General features: G+C 42.0%; 1 protein-coding gene across 1 annotated transcript; it reads right to left on the bottom strand.

Moving 5' to 3' along the window:
• Positions 1–18,705: 18,705 nt before the first annotated feature.
• On the bottom strand, positions 18,706–23,519 carry Avpr1a (arginine vasopressin receptor 1A). The gene is made up of 2 exons (XM_032890810.1): positions 22,290–23,519; positions 18,706–19,975 (listed from the first exon to the last, which is right to left on the bottom strand). Exons 1-2 carry the CDS (start codon positions 23,275–23,277, stop codon positions 19,689–19,691), a joined length of 1,275 nt encoding a protein of 424 aa, XP_032746701.1. The 5' UTR covers positions 23,278–23,519; the 3' UTR covers positions 18,706–19,688.
• Positions 23,520–25,382: the final 1,863 nt, after the last annotated feature.

Raw genomic sequence — 25,382 nt, 5'->3', positions numbered from 1 at the left:
GTTTGCTGCTGGTTCTGTCCATTTGCCTGTGAATTTCATGAAGTTGTTGTTTTTGATAGCTGAGTAAGTACTCCATTGTGTAGATGTATCACATTTTCTGTGTCCATTCCTCTGTTGAAGGGCATCTGGATTCTTTCTAGCTTTGACTATTATAAATAAGGCTGCTATGAACATGGTGGAACTTGTCTACTTGTTTTATGTTAGAGCATCTTTTGGGTATATGCACAGGAGTGGTATAGCTGGGTCCTCAGGTAGTGCTATGTCCAATTTTCTAAGGAACCTCCAGACTAATTTCCAGAGTGGTTGTACCAGCTTGCCATCCCACCAACAATGGAGGAGTGTTCCTCTTTCTTCACATCCTTGACAGCATCTGCTATCACCTGAGTTTTTGATCTTAGCCATTCTGCTTGATGTGAGGTGGAATCTCAGGGTTGTTTTGATTTTCATTTCCCTGATGCCTAAGGAGGATAAACATTTCTGTAAGTGCTTCTTAGCTATTCAGTATCCCTCAGTTGAGAACTCTGTATTTAGCTCTGTACCCCATTTTTAATAGGGTTATTTGGTTCTCTGGAGTCTAACTTCTTGAGTTCTTTGTGTATTTTGAATATTAGCCCCCAACCGGTTATAGGATTGGTAAATATTTTTTCCCAATCTGTGTGTTGCCATTTTGTCTTATTGACAGTTTCCTTTGCCTTGCAAAAGCTTTGTAATTTTATGAGGTCCCACTTAGCCAATTGCTGATCTAGAGCCTGACCCACTGGTGTTCTGTTCAGGAAATTTTCCCCTGTGCTGATATGTTCAAGGCTCTTCCCCACTTTCTCTTCTATTAGATCCAGGATATCTGGTTTTATTGTATTTCATGGCTTAGAATAGTGTAGGTGTAATGTATATGGTAAAGAAGAGACAGTAATGCAGAGAAGACTGCCCTCGTGAAGCATGCCACTCTCCCCGTGGCAGAGTCATAGCAATGACTTGGTGTCTCAATTCATTCTGTGTTCCCACATTAAACTCTGGAGAACTGAACAGTGAAGAGGTGAAGATAAAGTTGAGCTCTTAAGTTTTTGGAGTGAAGGAAGTCTGGGCGGGGAGGGGAGAGGTCACGAGTAAAAGAGGAAGGGATTTGAGGACAATTGCTTCATACTTTCTCTTGGCAAGGTGCAAAAATCCCCAGAAAGATAAAAGCACATCCAGACATCTTTTTTTTTTTTTAGGCATTCAAGCATTTGGGCTAATTTCCCTTATATGGCATACCATGACAGACTCTGGAGAGTTACATCAGGTCAGGAAAAAATTTTAGACATAAAAGAAGAAAGTCGGGTTTTGGATACAGTGCATTCCAGATCCAATCCAACCTCCTCTTCATAGCTAGACTTATAAAAATGGACATTTTAATGGTTAGATTGCAGAGGACAAGACATAGGTGGGCATAAAAGAAGAAAGGGAACTTTGGAACCTCCCCTCCTCAAATACACACAGACACACTTTGGTTACACACCACACACACACAGGAGAACCACACCCCTCTCATACACACACACACACACACACACAGAGAGAGAGAGAGAGAGAGAGAGAGATGAATGAATGAATGAATGAGAATATTCAGCTGGCAGGGACATCTAATAAGATTCAAGTGGCCCTTGGGCATATTTGAAACGACAGTCATTTCCCCACAAATGACCTCATTCCGTTGTATAGGAAGAAGCCTATGAGCATATGGAGATACTGGTGTTTTCCAAATAGAACCATAAGTTTTATCTTTAGATTCTTATGAAATCATCTCTCTTGGGCTGATAAGAAGGCATAAAGTGTTTGCCACTAAGGCTGACAACTCAAGTTCAATCCCTGGGTCCCACATAGTGGAAAGAGAACCCCAAGTCCTACAAAGCATCCTTTGACATTCACATTTGCTCTGTGGCATGAGCCTCCTCTCCCTACACACACACACACACACACACACACACACACACACACACACACACACACACCTCACACACACACATATACACACACACACACATACACACACATACACACACACACCTCACACACACACATATACACACACACACACACACATCATAGGGCATTTTGTCTCTTGTTCTTAGTCTTTCTTCAAATTGTAAGAGTTAAAACATTCTTCAAATATCCTGTTCAAATTCATATCTAAAATCAAATTTAGCTGTTTCATGTACATTTATTGACTTCTCACACTTATAAATTCAGCCAGATTGATATCTCTTCATTAAAATAGTTTCCACAGGATTCATAGAATGAGAGACACATGAATTGAACCTTGTCTAAAATTAAGATTTTATTTTCTTTGTTAAAAACAGGTGTACTGGCCAAATAGCCTTTTTCCTTTGGACATGTCCTCAACATGACTACACATTAGGAAATAATTTTAAAGACTTATATTTCCTAAACATGTTGCATGGGAAAGAATTAATTAAAAGTTCACATTTTGAACATAACATTCGTTGTATTTAAATATAACAAATGTAATGTTTATAACAAGCACTTTAAAGTCTTTAAAGCTTTATTTGGAAAGCATATTTTCCCTTGAAACTGGTATCTAAATATACTTTTGTACAGTTCTTTTAATTTCTGGAGATTAAACAAACATCAAACCCTTGTCCTTGAACTCCCACATTACCAGTCCTTGGCCACTGGTCTCTCCCGACCCAGGTCAAAGCATGAATTTCACTCTTCCTCATGGTTAATGTGACTGTTATACCCTAACAGGAGTCATACTTCCTCTCTTTTGGATATTTCTCCTAGTCCCTCGAGCGTGCTAATTCACACTATTCACAGCATCTCATGAACCAAAACAGTTATAAAACATCCCAATAAATTACAGATAATATTCCATGCAAGAGTTAGTCAATACGAACCAACCCAGTACAGAAGCAGGGCTAGAGGCAGCAGCCTTTAAAGAAGAACACATGGGTGGCACAAATTTGACACATGGGTTAACACAGCAACACAACAAAACAGGATAGACACTGTGTGTCTGAAAGGGCGATCTTAGGAATTGTTCGATCAAAATATCTGGATTGATTATCAAGGAACTATACAAAATAAGAGAGCAATATAATTGGGGTACGACAGATAGTGGAGCAGCAAAGGTTTGGTTCCAGACTTCCTAGCCCTTCCATAACAGCTCTAACCCCAAGGGGTTAATGCTCTCTGTTCTCTATGGACACTGCACTAATGACATGCAGGCAAAATGTCCACATACATAAAATTAATTAGTAATTAATTTACAAAAGCAAGAATGGGTGTCTCTCAATGTTCAAAGGAAAATATGAGCATAAAAAAGGCAAGAAAGGGAAAAAAATTAGAAAAAAAAAAAAAGGTATACCCTCACATAAATGGTAGTGGGGACATTTGAATGGGTGATACAGTGTACTCTTTCATACTCCATTACAAGAACTCCATAAATGGGTAGAATTACTCGACACGTAAATGGTCTATCTGGGTATAATTGTAGCGACTAGTCAGAGAGGACACGCCCCTAGGCGAGGATAGTTTCCTATATAAGGGCCTCTAAATAATAGAATAGACCCTTTTGAAAGAAATAGACGAGGATCATAGGTAATGAAGGACAAAAGAAAAACCGGTCAAAATGAAAGCCTAAATGTGGAACAAAAATAGAGAGGGAGAGAATACCCAAAGTTCTAGGTCCCATCAAGAGTAGGAAAAAAAAAGAATACTTGGGCAAAAGGATAAATTTATAAGCTCACAGATTCCCCTTTAAGCAAACAACAAAAACAAACAGAAAACCACACCAAAGCACATCATGATCATTATGACATACCATAAAAATGGGGGAGCCAAAGAATGTCACACAATGAAGGAAGGCAGAAATAATCACACTGAGAGCAATGAAGGAAGGCAGAGGTAATCACACACTGGCACTGAGAGCAATGGATGCCAGTACAGCCGTGGAGGATTCCACAAGCAAAGGCTGTTCATTTAGACTTTTCCACTTTATCTTATAAATCTTCTCCAGGCAAACAAAAGAAATAAAAAAATTGGAGGACTATAGATAGACACATGCTTTCCAAATGTAAGATGGTGGGTTAAGAGCACTGGCCGTTCTTCCAGAAGGCATGGGTTCAAGTCCCAGTACCCCCATTGCAGCTCACAACCGCCTGTAACCCCAGTTTCAGAGATGGATATGCTGAAATACAGACAAATGCAAGAAACACCAATGGAAAAAGAATTTTTTTATCTTGAGATTCTTATGTACAAAACATCCCCTTCCCTCTCTGGGTGTTCCCCTCTACCCTCCCCCCATTGGCCCTCCCCCACAGTCTAGTTCACACTGGGGGGTTCAAGACCCAGGCTTCTCCACTGGTGCTCTTACTAGGATATTCATTGCACTGAGGCTGACAGGGTCAGTCCATGTATAGTTCAGTGGCTTAGTCCCTGGAACTCTGGTTGCTTGGCCACATATGGGTCTCAACCCCTTCAAGCTCTTCCAGTTCATTCTCTGATTCCTTCAAGGGGTCCATTTCAGTTCAGTGGTTTGCTGCACACACGCCTCTGTATTTGCTGTATTCTGACTGTGTCTCTCAGGAGCATTCACATCCGCTCCACACACACTTTGCTTCATCCATCTTGTCTAATTGGGTGGCATACATGGGCCACATGTGGGGCAGGCTCTGAACACCTTCAGTCTCTGTTTTAATCTTTGCCTCTCTCTTCCCTGCCAAGGGTATTCTTGTTCCCTTTAAAGAAGGAGGAACATTCACATTTTGATCATCTGTCTTGAGTTTCATTTGTTCTAGGCATCTAGGGTAATTCAAGCAATTGGGCTAATAGCCACTTATCAATGAGTGCATACCATGTATGTTTTTCTGTGATTGGGTTACCTCACTCAGGATGATATTTTCCAGTTCCAACCATTTGCCTACAAATTTCATAAAGTCGTTGTTTTTGATAGCTGAGTAATATTCCATTGTGTAGATGTACCACATTTTCTGTATCCATTCCTCTGTTGAAGGGCATCTGGGTTCTTTCCAGCTTCTGGCTATTATAAATAAGGCTGCGATGAACATAGTGGAGCACGTGTCTTTTTTATATGTTGGGGCATCTTTTGGGTATATGCCCAAGAGAGGTATAGCTGGATCCTCAGGCAGTTCAATGTCCAATTTTCTGAGAAACCTCCAGACTGATTTCCAGAATGGTTGTACCAGTCTGCAATCCCACCACCAACAATGGAGGAGTGTTCTCTCTTTCTCCGCATCCTCGCAGCATTTGCTGTCACCTGAGTTTTGATTCAGCCATTCTCACTGTGTGAGGTGAAATCTCAGGGTTGTTTTGAACATTTCCCTGATGACTAAAGATGTTGAACATTTCTTTAGGTGTTTTCAGCCATTCGGCATTCCTCAGCTGTGAATTCTTTTGTTTAGCTCTGAACCCCATTTTTTAATAGGGTTATTTGTCTCCCTGTCGGTCTAACTTTTGAGTTCTTTTGTATATTTTGGATATAAGGCCTCTATCTGTTGTAGGATTGGTAAAAGATCTTTTTCCCAATCTGTTGGTTGCCGCTTTTGTCCTAACCACAGTGTCCTTTGCCTTACAGAAGCTTTGCAGTTTTATGGAGATCCCATTTGTTTCCATTCTTGATCTTAGAGCATAAGCCATTGGTGTTTTGTTCAGGAAATTTTTTCCAGTGCCCATGTGTTCCAGAACCTTAGTTTTTCTTCTATTAGTTTGAGTGTGTCTGGTTTGATGAGGTCCTTGATCCACTTGGACTTAAGCTTTGTACAGGGTGATAAGCATGGATCGATCTGCATTCTTCTACATGTTGACCTCCAGTTGAACCAGCACCATTTGCTGAAAAATGCTATTTTTTTCCATTGATGGATTTGGTCTTTGTCAAAAAATCAAGTGACTATAGGTGTGTGGGTTCATTTCTGGTCTTCAATTCTATTCCATTGGTCTATCTGTCTGTCTCTGTACCAATACATGCAGTTTTTATCACTATTGATCTGTAATACTGCTTGAGTTCAGGGATAGTGATTCCCCAGAAGTCCTTTTTTATTGTTGAGGATAGTTTTAGCTATCCTGGGTTTTTTGTTATTCCAGATGAATTTGCAAATTGTTCTGTCTAACTCTTTGAAGAATTGGATTGGTATTTTGATGGGGATTGCATTGAATCTGTAGATCGCTTTTGGCAAATGGCCATTTTTACTATATTAATCCTGCCAATCCATGAGCATGGGAGATCTTTCCATCTTCTGAGGTCTTCTTCAATTTCTTTCTTCAGAGTCTTGAAGTTCTTATTGTACAAATCTTTTTTGCTTGGTTAAAGTCACACCGAGGTATTTTTATATTATTTGGTCTATTATGAAGGGTGTCGCTTCCCTAATTTCTTTCTCGGTTTGTTTTCTTTTTGTAGAGGAAGGCTACTGATTCAAATTTATTTGAGTTAATTTTATACCCAGCCACTTTTGCTGAAGTTGTTTATCGCTTTAGTAGTTCTCTGGGAACTTTTGGGATCTTAAATATACTATCATATCATCTGCAAATAGTGATATTTTGACTTCTTCTTTTCCGATCTGTATCCCTTGACCTCCTTTTTGTTGTCTGATTGCTCTTAGAACTTCAAGAACTATATATTGAATAAGTAGGGAAAGGGCAGCCTTTCTAGTCCCTGATTTTAGTGGGATCAAGTTTTCTCCATTTAGTTTAATGTTAGCCACTGGTTTGCTGTATATGGCTTTTACTATGTTTAGGTATGGGCCTTGGATTCCTATTCTTCCAGGACTTTTATCATGAAGGGGTGTTGAATTTTGTCAAATGCTTTCTCAGCATCTAATGAAATGATCATGTGGTTTTCATTCTTTCAGTTTGTTTATATAATGGATACATTGATGGTTTTCCAGATATTAAACCAACCATTTTACTTGAGTGGTGGATGATTTTTTTGATGTGCTCTGGATCGGTTTGCAGAATTTTGTTGAGTAACGATGTTCAAAATTGGTCTGAAGTTCTCTTTTCTTTGTTGGGTCTTTATTGTGGTTTAGGTATAAAAATTGTGGCTTCTGGAAGGAGTTGGGTAGTGCTCCATCTGTTTTCAAGGAATAGTTTGATAATATTGGTATGAGGTCTTCTATGAAGGTCTGAAAATATCTGCACTAAACCCGATTACCTGGGCTCTTTTGGGAACCTTTAATGACAAATTTCCTTAGGGAGTTATGGGGTTGTTTAACTGGTTTATCTGTTCCTAATTTAACTTCGGTACCTGGTATCTGTCTAGGAAATTGTCCATTTCCTGCAGATTTTCAAGTTTTGTTGAGTATAGGCTTTTATAGTAAGATCTGATGATATTTTGAATTTCCTCTGAATCTGTAGTTATGTCTCCCTTTTCATTTCTGATTTTGTTATTTGGACACACTCTCTATGTCCTCTCGTTAGTCTGCTAAGGGGTTTATCTATCTTGTTGATTTTCTCAAGAACCAACTTTTGGTCTTGATTTTTTCTATGGTCCTTTTGTTTCCTTGATTTGATTTCGGCTCTGAGTTTGGGCTCTTCTACTCCCTCCTGGGTGTATTTGCTTTTTTGTTTAGAGCTTTTAGGTGTGCTGTCAAGCTTTGACATGCTCTTCTGTTTCTTTCTGGACACTGCACTATGAGTTTTCCTCTTAGCACATGCTTTCATCGTGTCCCAAAATTAACCTTCATTTTCATTAAATAAAAAGTTTTTACCAATTTCTTTCTTTATTTCTTCCTTGACCAGGTTTATCATTGAGTAGAGCATTGTTCAATTTCCACGTATATGTGGGCATTCTTCCCTTATTGTTATTGAAGACCAGCTTTAGGCCGTGGTGGTCTGATAGCACGCATGGGATTATTTCTATCTTTCTGTACCTGTTGAGGCCCGTTTTTTGACCAATTATATGGTCAATTTTGGAGAAAGTACCATGAGGAGCTGAGAAGAAGGTATATCCTTTTGCATTAGGTAGAACGTTCTATAAATATCCATTAAGTCCATTTGGCTCATGACTTCTCTTAGTCTGTCTACGTCTCTGTTTAATTTCTGTTTCCATGATCTGTCCATTGATGAGNGTGGGGTGTTGANGTCNCCTACTATTATTGTGTGAGGTGCAATGTGTGTTTTGAGCTTTAGTAAGGTGTCTTTTACGTATGTAGGTGCCCTTGTATTTGGGGCATAGATATTTAGGATTGAGAGTTCATCTTGGTGGATTTTTCCTTTGATAAATATAAAGTGTCCTTCCTTATCTTTTTTGATGACTTTTAGTTGAAAATTGATTTTATTTGATATTAGAATGGCTACTCCAGCTTGCTTCTTCCGACCATTTGCTTGGAAAGTTGTTTTCCAGCCTTTCACTCTGAGGTAGGTCTGTCTTTGTCTCTGAGGTGTGTTTCCTGTAGGCATAGAATGCAGGGTCCTCGCTATGTATCCAGTTTGTTAATCTATGTCTTTTTAGAGTTGAGGCCATTGATGTTGAGAGCGAATAGTGATTATTGCTTCCTTATATTCATACGTGGATGTGGACGGTTTGTGTGTTTTTTCTTCTCTTTGTTTTGTTGCCAAAACGATTAGTTTCTGCCTCTTCTTGGGTATAGCTTGCCTCCTTATGTTGGGCTTTTACCATTTATTATCCTTTGTAGTGCTGGATTTGTAGAAAGATATTGTGTAAATTTGGTTTTGTCATGGAATATCTTGGTTTCTCCATCTATGTTAATTGAGGTTTTGCAGGATACAGTAGCCTGGGCTGGCATTTGTGTTCTCTTAGGGTCTGTAGGCGACATCAGTCCAGGATCTTCTTGCCTTCATAGTTTCTGGCGAAAAGTCTGGTGTGATTCTGATAGGTCTGCCTTTATATGTTACTTGACCTTTTTCCCTTACTGCTTTTAATATTCTTTCCTTATTTTGTGCGTTTGGTGTTTGACTATTATGTGACGGAGGTGTTTTTTCTGGAATAATCTATTTGGAGTTCTGTAGGCTTCTTGTATGCCTATGGGTATCTCTTTTTTTAGGTTAGGGAAGTTTTCTTCTATGATTTTGTTGAAGATATGTACTGGTCCTTTGAGCTGGGAGTCTTCACTCTCTTCTATACCTATTATCCTTAGGTTTGATCTTCTCATTGAGTCCTGGATTTCTGTATGTTTTGGACCAGTAGCTTTTTCAGCTTTACATTATCTTTGACAGTTGCGTCAATGATTTCTACGGAATCTTCTGCTCCTGAGATTCTCTCTTTCAGCTCTTGTATTCTGTTGGTAAAGCTTGTATCTACAGCTCCTTGTCTCTTCTTTTGGTTTTCTATATCAAGGGTTGTTTCCATGTGTTCTTTCTTGATTGATTCTATTTCCATTTTTAATTCCTTCCAATGTTTGATTGTGTTTTCCTTTAATTATTTCAGGGATTTTTGTGTCTCATCTGTATGGGCTTCTACTTGTTTATTTATGTTTTCCTGGAATTATTTCATGCATTTTTGCGATTCCTCTATGTAGGATTATACTTGTTCTCTAAGGAGTTCATCATGTCTTTCTTGAAGTTCTCCAACATCATGATCAAATATGATTTTGAATCTAGATCTTGCTTTTCTGGTGTGTTTGGATATTCCATGTTTGTTTTGATGGGACATGGTGCCATAGTCTTGGTTTCTGTTGCTTGGGTTCCTGCGCTTTGCCTCTGCCATCAAATTATTTCTAGTGTTACTTTGAATTTCTGACAGTGGCTAAACTGTCCTATAGGCCTGTGAAGTGCTGAACCTGTTTTCCTCTCTTTCAGTCAGTTAATGGGGACAGAGTGTTCTGCTTTTTTTTTTTGTAGTTTTTCCTTTCTACAGGTCTTCAGCTCTTCCTGTGGACCTGTGCTTCTTGAGTTCACCAGGCAAGTCACTTGCAGCAGATAAGTTAGTCTTACCTGTAGAGGCTCCGAGTTCGCCGGGGTTCTGCCCAGGCTCTCCAAGGGTGGCAGCGACCGGGAAGATCTGTGCCGCCTCTTCCGGAGCCTCCAGGCACCAGGGTTCCAGATGGCCTCCGTGTTTTCCTCTGAATCAACATGTGTGTAGAGACAGTCTCTTCTGGTTTCGCAGGCGTGTCTGCCTCTCTGAAGGTTTAGCTCTCCTCCCACGGGATTTGGGGGTGCAGAGAACTGTTTATCTGGTCTGTTTCCTTCAGGTTCGGCGGTGTCTCAGGCAGGGGTCCTGCTGCTCCTGGCCCTCCCCACAGGAACCCAGAGGCCTTGTACAGTTTCCTCTTGGGTCAGGGATGTGGGCAGGGGTGGGCAGTGTTGGTGGTCTCTTCTGCTCTGCAGCCTCAGGAGTGCCCACCCGACCAGGCAGTAAGGTATCTCTCCCACGGGTTCTGGGAGCAGAGAGCTGCTGCAGGCCGGGATCCGCGGGTGTGGGACTTCCCATAAAAGAACTTTTAAAGAGAAGAAAAAATCATTTGTAAAAAACAAATGTGAACTGAAATGAAGTCCCTAGGCAGAGAAAAATAATTCCAGATTGATAATTGAAATTATATAATAGAACATTGTTCATTTTTAAAATTTTATTGCTATATTTTAGTTACACATATCGCAGTGGTACTTCAGCCATATCTGAAAAGCCCTTTGATGGCACTCGCCGCCATTACCTCTGTCAATCCTCTCCCTCACCCCCTTCACCTCCCATAGAGTTTGCATCTCTTTTCCAAACCTAGATCCACACATGAGGAAAGCTCGTGCTTTCTCCTTCTGAATCCCGTTTATCAGCTAACATAATGCTAGATGATAATGTCTGCATGTAACATGTCTTGAACATTTGTTTTCCAGTTGGTCACGTTCTTTATAAGGATTGTAGGAGGTGGATCCTCACTGGAAAAGCGAGTCACTCCTTTGGACCCTGAGGTTATAAGCCATCCCCATGTAGTATCTTCTGTCTGCTTCCTGGTTGCAGAGAGAATGTAACTGGTCCCTTCAAGCTCCTCGGGTCCTATGTCCCCGCTGTGGGACACACCATGTCTTTGAACTGTAAGATAAAATAAACCCTTTTGCCCCTGAGTTGCTTCTTGTCAGGTATTTGGTCCCAGTAATAAGGAAAGTAACTACGACACACAGTGACCTCCAGACCCATCCATTTTCCTGCAAGAAACGTGGCTTCATTCTTTATGGCTGAACAAAACCACTACACTGTGTACGTACCACATTTTCTTTTTGCATCCATTGAGGGGAACCTAGGCTGGATCCAAGGGCCATAATAAATGGGTGTGTGCATATGTCTACTGTAGGATAGCTTTGATCCCTTCTGGCTTGTTTTTGGGAGCGGGACAGCTGGGGCTTTAAAGTTTCTGATAGGAGTACTGGTGTGTGTTGTAATCTTGCTACCCCAGAGGCAGAGATGGGAGAATCATGAGATCATGACAGTCTGAGCTACAGAGCAATGACCTGTCTCAAAAGAGTATCACAGAGCACAGGAAGCCATCCGAGAGAACACATAGAAGAACTCTCTGCGACACAAAACGAAGAACTTATGGTGTAAAGCTTTTATGTAAGTTACTGTGAGGAGTTGTTTTTTAAAGGTAGACTACTGTTAGGTAAAGATATAAAATGTCAAATGCAGGGCATACAACTGACATGGATGGATACAGGGAGACTCAAGAGTGGAGGAAAACAATCACCTATTGAGAACACTCAACTGGAAGGAAAGAAGGGACAGACGGAAGCAAACTAGAAGAACAACTGGTGTACATACAAAAGAAATAGCAAAGTGGTATTTAAAGCCCCACATGCTAATAGCTACACTAAATGTAAGCGGATTATACATGCAAGCTGAAAGACCGAGATTGTTTGTTACTCTAAGGAGTTGAGACTCTAAAAGACCCAACTTTCTGTTATGTGCATGAAGCCCTTTCTTCTTTTCATCATTTGATATTAGAATATAACTGTATCATTTATCAAATTATCATTTCCCTTTCCTCATGGACTCTTTTTTCATTAATTGTGGATATATATACTGATATATGTTGATATATATTTCAGGCCTGTTCTCTTTTTCTGCATTCTATGCTTTACAATCTGCTATGAGTGTATATCTGGGAGATCACATTTTATAAGCAGCAAAATAAGCATCCTTAGAGGCCATGTTCTGGGCAACCAGACAGAGCTTGGCTCACTGTGGCAAGCACAAGTCAGATCTGGGGCAACATTTTCAAAGTGTTTAGTTTTCATCATCACCGCGCAGAAGAAACAACAGCAACAAAACCTCCAGCACCTCTGAACCTCTTTATTCAAAGTGCAATCAATAGATTTATAGCCTTGCTATTTCAGGCACAGCTGGCAGGAGTCAGGGTAGGAGGACAGGGTGTGTGTGTAAACTCAGAACCTCATTTCCGTTACAGGTCTTCCTGTGAGAGGACCCACAGAATTGTAATGTACATTTTGAATGGTATTCTGCACTGCTCTGAACATCAGTGGGCTGATGAAGTGTGTAAAGGAGAGTTAGCAGGCCACACTGGAAGGAATGGCTACCCATGTGCAAGCCAGGCGAAGCCACCCTGGAAACGGGATCTACTGAAAATGCTACATCGCAGGGCTTAATGGACCAGTATAGAACTATGACTCACCGACGTTGGCTGCCACTTTTTCATAGATTGAGGGACTAGTCTAACAGGAAGACTTATTTATATTTAGCTTCTGGACCCTGTTCCCAACTACACTCAACACAAGAACAGTCAATGAGAAAGCTATGCACAGCATAGGTAGAACCAGATAACATTTCATGGCTGATGGCATTATAGTGAATGGTGTGGGAGACACCTTTTCTCTCTTGAATAAAGAAGGAAAACAGCATCCAAGCGAGACTAAAACCATACTATTTATAAATCCTCATGACAAGGGTCCTTTTAACTCTCACACAGCAATATTACTACAAAGTTGGTCACAGTTTTATTCTACAGACAAGTTTACCAGTTAGGAATATACAAAATGATAAAGGTAATAGTTGCTTATGCCAGTAAACACTAAATCATGTTATTTTGTTTTCCAAAGATCTTGGAGTTTCTTGTCTAGTAGAACTAATATCCATTGAAAGAGTAAGGCCTGTTAAAACTGAATTCAGAGTCTGGGAAGATGACTCAGTGGGTAAAGTGCTTGCTGCATAGCCTGAGGATCTTAAGTTCACATACTCAGCCCCCATGTGAGAGCCTTAGTGGTGTGTGTCTGTGACACCAGTGCTGGGAGAGGGGTCAGTGTCTGTGACACCAGTGCTGGGAGAGGGGGGTCAGTGTCTGTGACACCAGTGCTGGGAGAGGGGGCTCAGTGTCTGTGACACCAGTGCTGGGAGAGGGGGCTCAGTGTCTGTGACACCAGTGCTGGGAGAGGGGGTCAGTGTCTGTGACACCAGTGCTGAGAGGGGTCAGTGTCTGTGACACCAGTGCTGGGAGAGGGGTCAGTGTCTGTGACACCAGTGCTGGGAGAGGGGTCAGTGTCTGTGACACCAGTGCTGGGAGGGGGTGTCAATGTCTGTGACACCAGTGCTGGGAGAGGGGGGCAGTTGAGGGAGACAAAAAGATCTTAGTGGCTTAATAGCCAGCTAGTCTGGCTGAATTGATGACTACAGGTTTAGTAAGAAGCCCTGTCTCAAAGAGTACCCCGTGGAGTGGGAGAGGAAGATGTCTGACAATGACCTCTGGTCTCTTGTCTCTTGTCTCTGTCTCTCTCTGTCTGTCTCTCTCTCACTCACACACACACACACACACACACAAAGAGAGAGACACAGAGAGAGAGAGAGAGAGAGAGAGAGAGAGAGAGAGAGAGATACACACAGAGAGACAGACACACACATACAGACACAAACAACACACACAGATACACACAGGGCACACATGCACATTATCTACATTAATTTCAGTAGCTACATCCTTTTTCTAGACAGGCATGAAAATGTTACAATATGAAGGATCCTGTTTCTATTTTAAGACAAGCATGGCAGAAAAGTCTTAGAGGAAACAGGCCAACAAACCAACAGTGCCAAACAGTTTGGTGTGTGTCCGAGTGAAGGTACACACGCTGGTTGGTTTTCTGTCAGGTTGACACAAGTCATCTGAGAAGAGGGAACTCAGTTGAGAAAACGCTTCCATCATATTGGCCTGTAGGCCAGCCTCTAAGTCACGCTCTTGGTTAATCATTGATGCAGGAGGGCCCAGAATTCTATAGGTATCACCTCTGGGCTGGTGGTCCTTCCTGGTTTGTATAAAAAACTGGCTGAGCAAGTCTTGGAATATCCATCTGCTTTAATTCCTGCCTCTAGTTGCTGCCCAAACTTTCCTTCGTGGCAGTGATGATCTGTAAGCTGGGAGTTGTGAGATAAACCCTTTCCTCCCCTAAATTGGCTTACCCCAGCGGCAGAAAACAAGCTCGCACAGTATGTAAAGAGGAACCGGAGAACAGATGGAAGAAACACGGCTAGAGAAGGGTTGAGGACAGCACAGACCAACTTCCACACTCATGTGTTTCCCTGTGAGTCTTCGGTAGGCTACACAGTTACTGTTCTAGTTTTGCAATCAGCCTTTAACTCATCAGTAGTATTTTTAAATACAGATTTAAAGTTCTCTTCTTCTTGTCTGAGCATTCACTACTTCTAGACTTTAAGCCAAACCTCAAATTAATCTATACTAAGATTCAACTTATAAATTAAAAGAGGAAACTGTTAGACAGCATAGGTTACAGCAGCTAATGTCCCAGGGATGGGATTCTAGCTGGAAAGACTGTGAAGTGGGAGTATTTCTGATCTCTAGGACCTCAAAGCCAATTAGATTATTTACAGAAATCAATGAGCACAGATGACATTTTAAGTGCCAGATGATGCATGTGACTTTGGCTCCCTCCGGTTATTTTGGGCACCTTAGTATAGCATTTATTTATTTTCTTGACTATAATTTAGTGAAAAGGTACTCACAAAGTTTAACTTACTCTTGCCATGGTCAAGTAGTATAAACATTCTGTACTCAAATATAGATCTTTCCATAGCAACATATTGAGGACAAGTTTTTCCTGGGGGTAGGGGCCTGCAAGGCAAGTGTTCTGCTTAGCTCCATCCCGGCCCGTTAGCCAATGGTAAGGCCGATTCCTGGTCTCCTAAATCAGCACCATTAACCTGACATCTATTTCATTGTGAAAGTGAGTTGCAAAGGGCTCATTTCAAGCAGATCTGCAGCTTGTCTTCACCCCTAGAAATGCCAGTACAGAGTAAAATTGAGTTTTTTTACTATAATAACATGTAATATGTGCTACTATATTACATTATCTTCTAGATATACTACTATTTATATGGTATATTATTTACTTATATAGTATATATATATGTATTATATAAATGTTTTATAAAATATATATACTATAATATATAATATTTAAATTTTATATTGTATAACACAGTATTATATAAAATATATTTACATAATTATATGCAATTATTATATTACTATATATTTATATGTAATAATATTATATAGCATATAATCATATAATACCACAAGCCTTTTTTCTATAAAGGAATAATTATTAAATATAATCTCAATATGTTTCATTGTTCATGTGAGACTAGAGTTAGTCACTAAACCAGGAAAAACAGGCTGGAATTCTTTTATACAGAATAAAAAGTTGAAGGACATAATATATTTGAAATATAATTTCAAAAATAAAATAACTAAATATTTGATAATAGCTCATAATAACATTTTACAGTACTAACTTAGTGTATCAATTAACAATATTTTTAATTTGGAAGTCTTGCTATATAAATACAAGTACTTTTGTGCACAGAAACATCACTTTTTCCCAGAGTACAAATAATTCTGATGTAAGATTTTATACTTAAACTTATTTTTCTGTATTTGCCAATTTGACCAGAACATATAAAAATATTTAATTCATTACATCAACATCTGCTTCTATTTTATTTAGGTAATAAACCAATATATATGGTGTATTAATCATGGAAAGAAAAGGCTGGCAATCCAATTTAGTAGTGAAGTATTTGCCTTCAATGTAGGAGGCAAACCATGTGTTTGATTCTCAGCAAATACAAAGGTGGCATTTAAAGAATCTGTAATATTGCATGTCTTATGCTAACACGGGTCACTCCCATATCTATTGTGAGTCGTGATAATGAGGCAGAAGTAGAGGATGTTAGAGTAATATCTACAGTGACTGTATGCATGGAACCTCATCCCTTACCACTCAGCCCTTTGAAGCTGTCTTTAAAAACAACTGTCATCTGAATAATCTTTAAATATTGACCCAACCTGTCTGAGGTCAAATTCTAATCAAGGATCGCCCTCTAATATTGATTGTTGTGTGTTCCTAATCCCAAGCATTGGACTGACTGGCATTGAAAGTCCACATGAGGGGGTGGGGGTGAAACGGGGGCGGGGCTCAGATACCTTGGCTGACTGGGTTCTTCTCGGAGTGGCATCAAGGGCGTCTCTATCCTTCTCTGGCTTTCTCTAACGCAACTATTGTCTTCAGTATAGGAATGACAAAGGTTCCATTTATGCAAGTTTATAGGATCCTAATCTCTGATGTTGGGGCCAATTGATGTTAGATTCAATTTCTCCCTACATAACACCTACTTGTGTCTTAGGTGGAGCCCACGTGTTAAAAGTTGCCAGAGTTGAAATGAGTTTAAGTTTTAGAGCTTGCGAAGAATGAAACTTGAAGCTAAACGTAATTGCTTTATTTATGCAATAACAGATAAAAGCTGTGATTTTTTTTTTAACCCCAACTGTTGGTCCACTCTGGAAACTGTAATAAGCTTGGTGGAGACCAACAAGTTGCTAAAAACCACTTGATAGATTTCTCTTCTGAAATCACACCCTTCCTCGGCCGTCCCACCCTTCTCAGTCTCAATCGCACCTCTCTTAGTCAGGTGTGTGCTAAGTCTTTGTTATTGAAGACCATAAGTCTATATTTAGGTAGAATATACAGTTCACCAAATTCCTTCGCAGCTAGGTGTCAGAGACGATCTAAAAGAAAAGATCAAGCGGTTTCATACCTTAATGATCCATGCTTTGATATAAATTCATTAGGTGTTGAGTATGTACTCCAAAATGCTTACTTGTTACCATTTGTCGATTCTTCTCAACTGGCCGTTAAACCACATTCCTCCTCCCCGTAGGCCTTTACCACCAAGTGTATTTCTAATGTAATATGTGCCACATAGGCATATTGATGCTATGTACTTGCAGGACCCTCCCTCAGATAACCTGCAAGGTAAAATGAAGTGATATATGTCTGCGTGACTGTAAACATCATTAAACATACGATGGTACTTCGGATCTTCCCTTTGATCAAAGAAAGGATCCCATCCCAGAATACTCGTTCTAGCCTGCAGCTTCTTGCTTCTGAGACAGGATAGAAAAATGGCCTCTTCCACCATAGAGCACTGCTCAGGGCTATATGCATGCTGTCTCTGGGTCCCCCACATCAGGAAAGTTTAGCATTGGGTAGATTTTTTTTTCATCCAAGCTACAGAGAGTAAGACCAGATCTTGCCTACTGCAGCACCTGCTTCTTCTCAGGCTCCCGGACCATTCTGTAATCTCTCGACACATTTAAAAGGAGAAGATGATACCATGTCACAATGTCCATATACAATGAAAACTTTTTTTTTTACAAAGCCAGATTGCCATATCATAATGAAATACCTTTTTACTACAAAAAAAGAAAAAGAAATAAAAGAAGAAGGAGAAACTCTGGCAAGTACGTTGATGTCACTCTTGAGTTGCTCCTAGCAAAGGGTCAGATGTAATGTTTAACCTGGAGGCACTTGCTGATATTTGGAAACAAACTATGCCCAAAAGCTAATGTTTAGGGAATGGATTTAGAAAAGGTAGCCTCTTGTTTAAAGATTTGGGGACTGGAGTTGATGGTTGATGGCTCATGTTGAACTGTGACTTTTAACACACACACACACACACACACACACACACACACACACATTTTACTTTGTAGGGTTATTTTTTTTTCAGTGCCAGAGATAGACTGAAAGACAAGCACTTTACCACATCACAGCCCAATTAGTTATTTTAGGAAGAAGAACTCTAAAACCTAAGGGAACGATCTCTCCAGAATGTTTGGAAACAGTTTTTGACCTATCAACCCAGAGACTCTGAGGGCTGAGAACTGGGAAATGCGGTAGATTGAAGAGGAGGGGAGCTTACAGATCCAGGTTACCTTGGGGCCATCCGGCCAATGGCCTCTTATCTATAGGGTTAAAAAAAGAAATCCGATAACACTATTAAAATCAGCTATTACTTACTCTGAGAATTTCTGAAATTTCTGAATCATCATCCAGTCATTACTTGATCTTGAAGATCTAACCAGAGAGCAGAGTCTCATTGATAAAAAATGCAAAGCCCACAGCCAAGAGGTGTTGTAATTTATCTTCAATTAGCAAGGAAAGAATGTGATGATCTGCGCTGAAAGCGAGGTCTAGCTATGTGCTGGCAGAGTTCTGTGACATAGGACCAGCCGGCCCAGTAGTGGCTAGCAAGGCTTTACAGTGAATCAGCAGATCTATATTTAAATGCCAGGATTTCATGTCCCAGACATGAAACAACAAATGTTAGTTTATGAAAAATAAACTGAAAGAAAAAAAACTGTATTTCTGAAGATCCCAAGAGAACAGTAAGAAAAACAACTTGCTAGCCTGTGGATAGCCCTTACTCTTTTAAAAAAGTCTTCACACATTTAACTTTATTTAATCCTTACAGTAACCCTGTGAGGTGAGTGCTATCAAGCCCGTTGTACAGCCAAGGAACCAAGGCTTCAGATATTTTTGAGTATCTTTCTGAAAGTCATACATTAATGAAGGGGCTGGCACAAGGTTCAGAGTCCCTCTCTTTCCGTCTGTTCTCCCCATCTCTCCACAGCTCTGCACCCTCTGTGTTCTGGACCTGTTGTGTGGATGGGAAGAAATAAATAAACTGTTTTAAATCAAGCATGTTGTGAGTATCTTATGTCCGGAATTATCTAGGAGACTTAGAATCTCTAAGTCTGGATTCAGCAAATAGGTACTAAGTGTTAACATCTGGCGTAGCACAGAATACCGCATGAGGCTGGTGGATGGATGTTTAAAATTTCCAGAAGAACGACTGCAGAAGTCTTCCCTCTTCTGCCTCTGTAAAGCGCGGCATTCCCTCATACCTTTGGCCTGTTTGCGAGCGTGTTTTTCAGAACTAATAGAACATCAGGACTGTGAAGGAAGGACTGCCAGGTACCAAGCTACCTCCTTTCCATCCTCCACCCAACCCTCCTATACCTCCTGATGATATTATGTGACAAACGTACAGACGGACAGCAACGCTGGTCTTTAAATCATGAACGAGTTCACTTTGTTTAGAAACAGTGCTTACCACGTCAAAGCCTCACTTACATCGGACATAAAAATACAATAAAACACACACACAAAAAAAATCAGCCACAAAATATAAAGTCAGTATGCTTGCGAACCGGGCCTACACATTTCTGGTGTAGCACATTTTCATTAGTATTCTATGTAAAAGGATTCAGGTTTTGGTCACAGCAATGGGAAAAACACAGCTAGGAACAGTGTATACACTGAGTTGATTTATGTCTGCCTATCTCACATAAACACATCTGCTCTTACGATCTCTAGCTGGACACAAAAGTCCCAAGAGTCGGGCTGCATGGATGTGCGGCTCAATTGGAGACGGGAATGAATCTGATGGATTTGGAAGATTTGGGCGAGTCCTTCCACATCCCAGTGCTGTTCGTTGGGCTTCGGTTGTTAGAATAAGAAGTCTGTCTGCGGCTCATGCTGTCGGAGTCATCCTTGGCGAATTTCTGCGCCATGCTGTGGCAGCATGGGAAACTTTGGACGCAGTCTTGCAGGAGATGGCCACTGAAAAACATGTATATCCACGGGTTGCAGCAGCTGTTCAAGGAAGCCAGCAACGCCGTGATCGTGATGGAAGGGTTTTCCGAATCTGTGTGGAAAACGAGGAGAGATCATGTCAATGGCCAGAGGGAGACCCTGAACACTGCGCCGGATCCGTCTAATGCCCTCCTGAAAGTTGCATGTTAGTGATAAAAATGGATACTTTGTTAGGGAAATGGTGTTTCAGAGGAAATGAGTGCTTTTTGGAGATTGGTTGTAAAAGCAAATATCAAGATTAGTAAATAGTAAATAAAAGAAATCACTAAGATTGGTTTATATAGTTTAAACCATTCACTGTTAGAACACTTCAGTATGATGGTTAGAAGTTCCAGTAAGATAGAGTTACTGAATAATCCATTTTAAAATTGTATGCTATGCAGTGGCCGGAGCCCTTGTGAAGGTGTTCACAAAGACATGGCTCTCACAGAATGAAAACCTGGAGTGTTTATAACCACACACACCAAACTGGATTCATCCTAGTAACTAGGGCAGACCAGGCCATAGGTGCTGTTCAGCAGACTTCAGTGAAAACCCTATGGGAGAGGCTTTTAAAATAGAATCCGAGCTTCTTTGACTTTTGTGAATCATTAGACATTCGGTTTGATTCTAAAGAAACTACCCTTGATTGTAATTCAAACAACTAAATTGTAATAAGAAAAACATCTGGATTATGTGTGGCCCTGTTTCAAACGACAAAAACAAAGCAAAAATTAAAGCAGACAAAAACAAAATCCAATGTAGCTGAGCTCGGAGATTCCAACAGGCTTTGAACTATTCTGTGAATTACCCCTAGCAAGCTACACGGGTATCAAAGTTTTCACGGTGAAACTATTGCACTGATATTAAAATATAAGAACCATCAGACACCTTCTGGTCAGTATAGGGCTTCTAACTCCTCACTTTTGTCATGGCTAAGTAAACTGTAGACTGGTGGTTCTCAACCCGTGGGTCGCCACCAACAGCCTTTACATGGAAGTCGCCTGAGACTGGCTGCATATCAGATATTTATACTACAATTCGAAACAGTAGCAAAATTACAGTTACAAAGTAGTAACAAACAGTCTTATGATTGGGGGTCACCACAGCATGAGGAACTGTATTGAAGGGTGGCAGAGTTGGGATGGTTGAGAGCCCCTGGTACAAACCATTCATTGCTATGTGACAATGACCATGAGCCATGCATGGTATTAAAAATAATAGGCATCTTTAGCGTGGGTACTGCAGGTGAAAGGTTTACTGATTGTGTCTAAATCTCGATAAGGCAATAGACAGAATTGTAAAATGTGATGGGCATTAACCCAAAGGACTTTGCAGTCATTTATCACTGTGGGCAATGTAGCCTATAAAACGTATTTGTTTAAATGAAATCTGTGAGCATTTAAAAATAATATATTAAAATGCATCGCATTTTATTCCATACCCCAATCTTAAAATCACAGAAAGACTGGCTTTTCCCAGATATTTATGTCCTGACTAGAGTTTCCATCAGGAACTCTTTTGTGACACACTTGGTTTGGAAAGTTTTTTTTCTTAATTAAAAGAAGGTAGATTACAAGATGAAAAAATAAGTAATAGCCTCGTGGGAAATGAGTTTTTCTGTTTTGTGAACAAACTGAAATGAAACTAGCCAGTTGGGGTGGGGAAGCTTCCCCATAAACTGCAGAGGGATTTGTGTGGCGTGAATAGTTTTGTGGTTAAATTCCCCACTGGAAGTCCAAATGCATTTAGCTGAAGTCCAAATGCATTTAGCTGAACAGCACTTCTGTTTTGGATGTCAAGAAAAGAAAGTTATAGGTTGGAAAAATGAAAACATTATAACGAAGAACTAAATGCTAATTTGGAATTCCTGACTTCTTAAATCCTTTCTCCGTCTGTTTCAGAAAAGTGTGTCCTCTCTACCCTTGATCTTGGAAGAGTCTCATCAGAAGTTTTCTGTTAATTATGACAGTTTCCTTAATCCAACAAAAAGTAGCCAGGACACTAAGAATACTTCCCACGGCCTCCATGGGGTGGAAGGCGAGATATCCAAGAAGCCTAAGTAATTTGGCAAAATGTCACAAGTGTTTTGCAACTAGTGACTCTAGGCACAGCTGGTGGCCTTAGGGGGGCTACATATGCTACAGATGCTGAGTCCTGGGCCCCAATGTACCTGGGGTGGTGGAGACCCCAGGAATTTGCAATTTTGTTCATTTATTTTCATGATATGGACATGGGAGACTTCCATTCTTATGTAGAACCTTAATTATTAAACAGGTACTATTAAATATCACACACCACACACACAGACACAGACACAGACACAGACACACACACACACACACACACACACACACACACGTCTCTTTCGTAGTCTCAGTACATACCAGTCCAGATGAAATTCTCATCCCAGACCGACCACATCTGGACAATGAAGAAAGGCGCCCAGCAAAGGATGTAGGCGCTTACAATCACAAAGGTCATCTTCACAGTGCGGATCTTGGCGCGGGAAATGCTCTTCACGCTGCTGACACAAGGTGTAACCAGAAGCCCCTTATGAAAGGGACCCACGGCTTCCCCAGAGCCCTTGTCACCCTTGCTCTGTCGCGAGGACGCTGTCTTTCCGCGGATGTTGCGCCAGATGTGGTAGCAGATGAAGCCATAGCAGGTACCCAAGACGACCACAGGTGCCACGAAGACGCCGCTGGTCATCCAGGTCACGTAGGCGCGGGTACCCCAGGGCTGGATGAAGGTAGCCCAGCAGTCTTGGGTTTTAGTGCCATTGTTCACCTCGATTTCGATCACAGAGAAGATAAAGTACTGTGGCGTGCTTAGTATGAAACTCAGCACCCAAGAGGCGGCGATCATGAGGCGCGAGCGGCGCGCCGGCTGCTGCAGGGTCTTGAGCGGGTGGCACACAGCGATGTAGCGGTCGGCGGTCATCACCACCAGCATATAGGCAGACGCGAACATGGCAAACACCTGCAGGTGCTTCACCACGCGGCACAGCCAGTCTGGCCCGCGGAAGCGGTAGGTGATGTCCCAGCATAGCTGCGGTAATACTTGGAAGAAGGCGACCGCCAGGTCTGCCAGGCTGAGGTGTCGGATGAAGAGGTGCATGCGGGATGTCTTGCGTGGCGTGCGATGCAGCGCCAGCAGCACACTGCTATTGCCCAGCACAGCCACCACAAAAATCACTGCCAGCACAGCGATCTCCAGTTTGGCCAGCTCCTCATTGCGTACGTCCCCCGGCGGGCTGTCACCTTCCCCAAGCTCGGCTGCCTCCTGGCTGCTGTTGGAGCCCTCAGTGGTTAGAGGCCACCACGGGCTGGAGTTGCCCACGGACCGATCGTGGGAGCCTCGCGGGAAACTCATGCTGTCGGTACAGAGCCTGGGAGGCCCTGTCCCGCGTGGGCTGCTTCCTCCTCTCCACCGAGGACCCGAGGACCCGAGTTCTAAGCTCTGCTCTCTGTCCTTCCTTCCCTCCCTCCGTCTCTAGGCTGCGCAATCCCGTGCGTGCAGAGTGGTTTTAAATGGGATATTCAAGCATGTCCCTACTTTGCCTGGTCCTGAGGCAGGGGAGCCCACTCTCTGAGCTCCCAGTGCAGTCTTAGATTGCCTCAGGACGCGCTCCCTCACGTCCTAGTGGCTGGAGACCGTCCCCAATCCCCTACCCCCCACCCCCCTCCAAGTCGTTGGTGATTTGTCCCTTTTGCCTCACTGCTGCAGGGGTGGAGCTGAGACTCCTGGATTCCTCTGCTGAGCAGGACGCTTTCCCGAGCTGCCCCAAACTTCTCTGGGCTCTTAGGATTTCTCCAGCCTCCTTTATAAGCCAATGTAAAGCCAGGTAGCGCGTCAACAGGTGTAGTAAAAGTGTCTGCTGTCCCTGCGAACTCAGCACCCTTAGACTTTGGACATGGGGTCTGCCCAGCCCTGCGGTTCCCTGCCCTGCGCACAGGGTTCCTTAGGCTGGCCGCTCGGGCTGATTTTATTCCCCGCACGGTTTGCCCCTGCACTTTGGGGATAAAAATCGCGTGACTTCCCTCTCTGGTGACTTCGTCACTCTGCTTTCGTTCGCGGATAGGAAAGGCCCACTCACTTGTACCCTTCAGTCCTCTTGCTGGGTGTGTGTAATCTACCGTGCTGACTCCATACGCTGAGCTGAGTGGGAACCCGAAACGGTGGACATTTCCCTAGGAAGTCCAATTCCCAAAGCATCAGGGGACAAGAACTGGGCTGCACTGGTTGGTGGAGACATTTCCAGTTAAATGACTAAATCCTGCTGACATTTCTTGGAGCAGACGGAGAGAGCTGAGGATCAGTGTCTGGTCTGCCTGTCTACCTCCATCTGTCTGTCTGTCTGTCTGCCTGCCGCTGCCCCTCCACATCCCCTTTCTGTGTGTCTATGCTATGTCTCTCTGTCTCCGTCTCTCCCTCTGTGCATCTTTGTCTCTGTTTCTGTCTCCTCTGTGTGTGTGTCTGTCTTTCTCTGTCTCAGTGTCTGTCTCTGTCTCTCCCTCTCCCTCTCTCTGTACATCTCTGTCGCGCGCGCGCGCGTGTGTCTGTCTGTCTGTCTGTCTGTCTCTCTGTCTGTCTGTCTGTCTGTCGTCAGGGAGAGAGAACAAGGCACTTGGAAGGAAGAGAAGAAAACTACTCCCGCCTCCAGTAATTAGTTATTTGCTCGGCCTTCTGAGTCCAGCTGTGGAGACAATCACCCCTAGAGATTCCAGCAGCTGTCCAACTCTGGTGAGAGAATGCTACCAAGGACAGCAGGGGGCGCTGTTTCTGAAGCTGAAACAAACACAAACCCACAGTATAGATGAAGGGACAGGAGCTCGAGTTTCTTGGTCAGAGCATTGGTGTGTTGTGTCAATAGTACAAGCCTAATTGCTTCTGGAAAATGTTTTCTTTTGTGAAGTACAATCATAAAAGATTTTCTTTGGTGAGGTTAGTTTTGCTACATAAGTCCATACATGAGTGTAGAAACTCAGGGCCATGACATAAGAGCCAGGGGCTTGGCATACTGAGTCAGTCAAGTTTTATCACTGTTAGATCAGCCTCTGTCTATGCATCTTACAACTGGGAATGAAAGTATGTGGTGCTCTCGTTTATGGAGTTAATGGAGGATCAAGTGATGCCACAGCCCAGTGGAGAGAGAGGTTCTGTGAAAATGGAGCTCAGTGGCGCATTTCTTCAAGATAGTGGGGAAAGTACAAGAGAGAAAGGTTTCCAAACCACTTGTCTTTGAGGAAAAGAAAACAAAAGAAAAAAACCCCACTTGTCTGAGGAAAACAAAACAAAAAAAAAAACAAAAAAAAACAAAAACAGTCCACTGGTCCGAGCCAGGAGTTTTACAGCTCTTGGGCTGACACGTTTGGACTTTAGGTTTCCCTCTGAGAGGGAATAGGTAGTCTTACCCCAAAGATAGGGTAAGTGGCTTCTCAGGAATTCACAAGTGTTAAGCATTTGGTACAACAAGC

The sequence above is a fragment of the Rattus rattus genome, chromosome 1 (assembly GCF_011064425.1).
Source record: "Rattus rattus isolate New Zealand chromosome 1, Rrattus_CSIRO_v1, whole genome shotgun sequence".
In the NCBI taxonomy this organism is placed as follows: Eukaryota; Metazoa; Chordata; class Mammalia; order Rodentia; family Muridae; genus Rattus; species Rattus rattus.
The sequence above is the reverse complement of the archived record's forward strand: the minus strand, read 5'-3'. Positions and strand labels throughout refer to the sequence as shown.

Bases quoted from the DNA above. Each gene is read 5' to 3' on its own strand.
- Avpr1a (XM_032890810.1), bottom strand. From the start codon at position 23,277: ATGAGTTTCCCGCGAGGCTCCCACGATCGGTCCGTGGGCAACTCCAGC. The intron at 19,976-22,289 runs GTATGTACTGAG...TTTTCCACACAG, and splicing joins TGAGAATTTCATCTGGACTG to ATTCGGAAAACCCTTCCATC.